Source organism: Pagrus pagrus (genome assembly GCF_965226575.1).
Source record: "Pagrus pagrus genome assembly, chromosome: 22".
NCBI lineage: Eukaryota > Metazoa > Chordata > Actinopteri > Spariformes > Sparidae > Pagrus > Pagrus pagrus.
The window spans coordinates 5,608,592-5,614,591 of record NC_140204.1 but is presented as its reverse complement, the minus strand read 5'-3'; the positions used below and the strand labels follow the sequence as shown (position 1 = coordinate 5,614,591).

The 6,000-nt window shown below is 42.0% G+C and overlaps 1 protein-coding gene across 3 annotated transcripts in view; it reads right to left on the bottom strand.

Moving 5' to 3' along the window:
• Nucleotides 1–3,619: 3,619 nt before the first annotated feature.
• clcn5b (chloride channel, voltage-sensitive 5b) overlaps nucleotides 3,620–6,000 on the bottom strand; it is a 30,479-nt gene continuing 28,098 nt past the window's right edge. For all 3 annotated transcript variants that reach the window (XM_084343767.1, XM_084343766.1, XM_084343768.1), the window contains one exon: nucleotides 3,620–4,771. In XM_084343767.1, coding sequence (XP_084199893.1) covers nucleotides 4,681–4,771 — 91 coding nt within the window. In that variant the 3' untranslated portion in view covers nucleotides 3,620–4,680. The remainder of the gene's footprint in view (nucleotides 4,772–6,000) is intronic.

Genomic DNA, 6,000 nt, shown 5'->3' with positions numbered 1-6,000 from the left:
AGAAGACACCGAGTCAATACCAACCAGCTACAATACAACACACACACACACACACACACACACACACACCTGTTCTCACATAAAGCAAGTCCTCGACTCGCCGACATGTCGACCGTCCACATGCAAACATCTGCGCGCACACATCAGCACATGAACACACACTCCCTCTCTGAACTCTTCTCACAGAGATCGTGTGGCCGGAGACGAGCTTCTGACTCGCACGTCGGAGAGACGGTGAGTCAGGAGGGACATTCTGAGCACGTGACGCACACTCAGGTCCTCCACGACGTACAGATCACGAGACATCCGACCCACGGTGATGCTCCTCGACTCAACACACAAAACAGACAAAGAAAGTCAGTGTAAAAGCTGTGAAGTCTGAGTGTGGTGAAGGTTACAGGAGCATTATGTCGTTGCGGAGAAGAAATTCAACAATATTTACAATATTAACGAGGCGATTACAGAAGCGCTGAGGGGCAAGTGAGTCATTTTTCAAGTCGGTAGTTGTTTCTTGCAAGGTGATTTTGTAAAACCGAGTAAAAACTTTTTTTCAGTAGTGTTTTTTTTCCAAACTTTCTACTGAAACATTTTTTTTCCAGTGGAAATGTTTTTCTTCACGAGTGAAAAATGTTTTTTTTCCTCCCTCTCAGGTCCGCACATGAAAAATCATGAGAAAACTAAATTTCTCCTGAAATAAACGTGTGTTTTTCCCGTGTGAAAAAGAATACAAATATTTTGCAGTACTTTCTACATCGCTCAGTTACGTGCACAAATAGACTTTAAACAAAATTAGGGAACTTTGACAGATTTTCTGGCAATAATCTTTTTCCCACCAGATCGAATGAACACAGAAGAAAACATAATTTAAATCAGATTTAGAAAATGGATCATCAAAAAAACAAAAGTCCTACTTGTCCCTCAGGGCTTCCGTAGGTAATTATACAAACTCAGTTATGTGTTTTTTCCCATAACTGAACAAACAAGTTGTTCTGTTTGGTTTTTTACTTATTACAAGTTGTTCCCTCTGTAATTTCCATCACCAGTTGCAGCGACACGATCAAACACATCCATTATCGATACCAGCTCATCCTCTGCTGGGTCACATGGAGCTGACCCAGGTTCCTGCATCGGGGCCATGAAGCACTCGCTGAGTGTTAACAAATGATTTGAGTTAAGACCTCTATGTGGCCATGATTCACTCCGACTGTCGAGGCAAATATCTGAAACTAATCAGCATCGTTCGGGATCATTTCTCCGGTGGTAACTTCACGTTATGAATCACGATGAAGGGGCGAAGCTGCTTCAGACAGCGAGTCTGTCGTGCAACACGTCAACTGGAAACAGATGTCTAAATAGAGACATGACACAGCGCTGGCATGTGCTGGACATGGATCATCAATCAGTCTCATTTCAGCGAGTAAATCCTGGAGGAAGAGCCGGATTACTTCGGTGATAATCTCCCAGATGGATCTGACTGCAGGAAGCTCTCACCAACCAGAACCAATTTGCTCCGATCGGACAAAGCAAACAGAAACAACTTGTTTTTGGTGAATAAAACATGCTGGAAAGCTCAAAGGAACAGTTCAGCTAAAAATGAAAATTCAGGCTTTATCCACTCACCGCCCATGCAGATGGACAGTTGGGTGAAGTTATGAGATGAAAAGTTAAAATTATGAGTTAAAAGTTAAAATTATGAGATAAAAAGTCATAATTATGAGATAAAAAGCTAAAATTATGAGATAAAAAGTTCAAATTACGAGTTAAAAGTTCAAATTATGAGTTAAAAGTCATTATTATGAGATAAAAAGTTAAAATTATGAGATAAAAAGTCATAATTATGAGATAAAAAGCTAAAATTATGAGATAAAAAGTTCAAATTACGAGTTAATAGTTCAAATTATGAGTTAAAAGTCAAATTAGAAGATTTTTTGGACCTGTTATCTCATAATTATGACCTACCATGAAACCATTTGCCGGAAAACAAAAACAGTGTAACAACCAAACAGCATCTTCACCGGCACACGAGACCGTTCTGTGCCCGACCTGAACGGACTTCAGTCTCGTTAGGTCCTCAAACATCATCACCAGTGGTATGTTGTTGCTGGCAGCGGCGAGCAGCTCCCAGGTGAGACCAGAGTGGGAAAATAAAAATCAGTTCAGCGGATAAATAAAGAGCACAGCGACGATTAAACCAGGGGCTGAACTTTACAAGTCCCGGGTCGGTGGAGAAAGAACACGAGGACTTTAAAGTGTTCAGAATAATATTGTTCAGCTCATGAGACGATCAGCTGGGTGATAAAACCACTGCCCGAGTGTTCATGAGCAAAACATTTAATTCACCCACCTCCCACCAGGGATCTATAGCAGAAACTGGTTTATTTAGATTCACGTTATCAGTTTTATCTCCCGTCCCATCCTGAGTCGCACACTGTTGGAGTTAATCGTATGTGATAAAAAGGGGCCAAGGGAAACAAAACTGGCTGCATGAAGAAAGTTTTACAGGCGTCAGAAGGGTCAGGGTTTTGTTTTTCTCCCATAAAATCTGAATCCAGAATCATACGAGCCGACTAGATGCAAAGATATGTATGAATACTGCTGAGAATATTTAGAAAATTCAGAGAGCTGCAACGCCTGTGACCTTATATGGACATCGGGAAGTCGTGTTTTCCTGGTTTTAAAGGCTGCGTCACAGTAAAGTGATGTCATTTTCTGAACTTGCCAGACTTTTACAAACTTCAGTCTTTACATCCACTTTACTGATAGAAAGCTCATTGTGTTAAAGGGAAACAACACCATTTCTACCCATTAAAGTGTGCTTACAGGTCTTGAAGAGTAGGCTACTAGTGACGACTACTCCAGTGATGTCACTCAGTGGCTGAGTTGCATTGTGGGTAATGTAGGCGCCAGGTTTTGGAAGGGAAGAATAATGTGTTGAGCAAGAAAAGGCACCATCTCTGGTTCTGCTGTGTCGAGTCTGATAATTAGTTTTTTACTCCTAGTCGATAGAACAAACTTCTGCAACACGTAGCGACATTAGCATTCGTTTGGCATCGTGTTTGTATCCACGTGATGAGTAAGAGTCAGATATTCAGTCTACTTTTAGCTCCGATTTTGGTCTCCACCACCTACAGGGAAAAAATATCTGGTTCTTTAGCTGCTAAACGCTCCACAATGTCCACCAGCTAGCCGCTAACTTTTTTAGCGGCCTGCTACGTCTGAAAACAACGCAAATGAGATCGAGTGAATCTAAACATTAATATCTGGATCCTAAAACCAAAACAACTTAAATTAGCATTCAGTATCTTTGTCGGGAACATGACCTTCTGGCTCTTTAGCTGCTAAATGCTCCAAAACGTTCAGCAGCTAGTCGCTAACTAGTTTTAGAGATTCGTTTTTGCTGAAAACATCAGCTAGCCCTGCTACATCTCACATTTTCTAGTCAGATAACTATTTTTTTTTTATTTGTCTAACGCTGATAAAAAATAACAGAAAACATCAAAAGATTCAAGAACAAAATCTTGTATTTTATAAACTAACTAAAGACACCAAAATGTAATCGTGTGTTAATCTCACAGGATCCAAAACAAAACAAAAGAAATAAACAGACACAAACACTCAATTTAAGTGAAATAATTTAGTGGGACAAACAATTTTACATTTACATAAATTAACTCACGTTGTCATGATTCTCCATCTTTTTGCATTTTTTCGAGCCCTTCCTCAGCAGCCCGGAAAACACCCACAACTCTTCCATAAGGCCATGACATGGTTATTGCAGCATCGTCATAAATGTGTGCACGATATGAGATTATAACTGTTCATGTTGCCAACCCGGCGGGACAACACTGCATAGTTCCCAGGCTGGCGTTTCACCCATTATTACAAATCTCAACAACAAAAAAAAACAAGACATTTCTGGAGAGTTCCCAGGCTGTCATGAAGTCTTAATGGAGTGTAAAGTGTGTGTGTGTGTTAGATCCTCTTCTCACACTCCTGGATGTTTCCCCCGAGGCTACAGGGGAAACCTCACAGAAAGGTGGGAGGAGGGAGGGAGGGAGGGGGAGGTGGCGGGAGCATCCATCAGCTCGCAGTGCGCTCTGCCTGGGCTCGCTGTGAGGGCCGGAGGGCAGGCAGGCACGGAGCTCCCCAAACCCTCTTTATCTCCCCCCTGATGTCATTATTCCTCCTCCTGTCTCTAACAGAGGATTATCTGTTCCCTCCTCCTCTTTACAATGTTTTCTCTCAGGTGTTTGCAGAGAAGCGAGATGGCCGATGATGGTTTTTTTCCTCCTTGGAGCTACAGATTTCTCTCTCTCTCTTTTTTTTTTTTTTTTAGAAAATGGAAAAAAGCCAAACGGAGCAGATGTGAAATATTCCACTGACTTATTTCTCATGTGTATCTTCTTCTCGAACGTGAAATCGCAGTGTCACAAGAATGAGGCATTGTTTCGGAGAGGCTATTTTTCTTCTCGGAAAGCCAGAAAACGCCTCCATCTTACAAAAAAAGACAAAATAAATCCATTGTTCTGCGGTCGCCCTGTGCAAGCGGAGCTCGACCTGCTCGGCTTTCTCTCGAACAGCCGTTTAAAAGTTGAAGAGGTAAAAGGTGCATTCGGTTTGAGTGTACGAGCTGGTGTCTTCGTTGTCCTCTGGTCCACAGAGGGACGGATGGATGGAGGTTCAGTTGAAGAGGATGGAGTCGGGGTCTCTGTTGGCGATCTGCGCCATGTGTTTCAGTATGTCCTTTTTAGTGATGATTCCCAGCAGCCTCCTAAAAAAAAAAAACACAGAGAGAGAGACAAGAGAATGAAAGTCAAATTACTTCATCTCATAGTTTGTTTGCTTCGTCATGTAAAAGTCGACGGGAGTGACGGAGAGCAGAGGCGCAGTGGGTGGAGGTTCGGCTTCAGAAGACGAGCGTGGCGTTAGAAAAAGCGTGTTTGTGTTTGTTCTGAGATTAATCGTGCAAAAGCTCCCGGGACGTTTCATCTAACTCCCAAACGACAACGCGGCTGGCAGCTCGTGATTCAAGATAATCGGACCCAGAAAACATGAAGGCTCGTCGACGGATGACGGATTGGAATTACTCGAGTCGACTGATCAATTAGTCGATCAAAAGAATCTTAAACGGCAACTAATTGTTTCAATATTTGCTGCTTTTCTTTGTCATTGATGGTTATAAATGAAGAGTGTTTGGGTTTTGGAAAAAAAGAAGGCAGCTGAAGGCATCACTTTGGGTTTGGGGACATTGTGAAGAGCGTTTGTCTCAACTTCTTTGACATTTTATGGATGAAATGGACCAAAAAACCAACTGTTTTGGGGGTTTGAGCCACAGAAAATGCAGATTGTTGGAAAATATTGATGAGACGAACGAACGCATTGTCGGTTCTGATCTTTTTACTGGATACGCTGTTGGCAACAACCTAAAATACAGTTTACAAGCCTTACTTTTTTAACAAGGAACTGAATAATAAAACAAATAGCTTATTAAAAAAAAATAAATCCATAAATGAGTCGTCTTATCACGCGCCAATATCATACAAAAACCAAATCATCTGAGGGCATGGACTCATTGCGTGAGGCTGTAAATGTGTGTTGGAGCGGGGGGAAAAAAAACAGACTAAAAACAAGAAAACCACAGAAAATAGCCAGACTCCTCAGAGCTGTCGAGGCTGGGGGGGATGTTTCTGTGGTCATAATTACGTGTCCTGTTTGTGAGTAAAACAGGCCTGTTTTTTTTTTTAAAACTCAGGCCAGGAGGCTTTTTAAACTCCGACCTTGAGCTAAAGATACTAACTAGACTAAAGATAGTGTGGGAAAATACCACTGCTGCCAGTCAGAGCGCTGAAATTAACAGTATCCATCTCACAAGACGAGCGCACGGATCATAACACCCCTCAAGGTCTTTTCTCTTCCGACTGTGTCAAACTTATCTTCATTCCTAGACAATGAGTGACCGGCTCGCATGCAAACACAAGTCCGGCCTGATCGAGCAGAGCA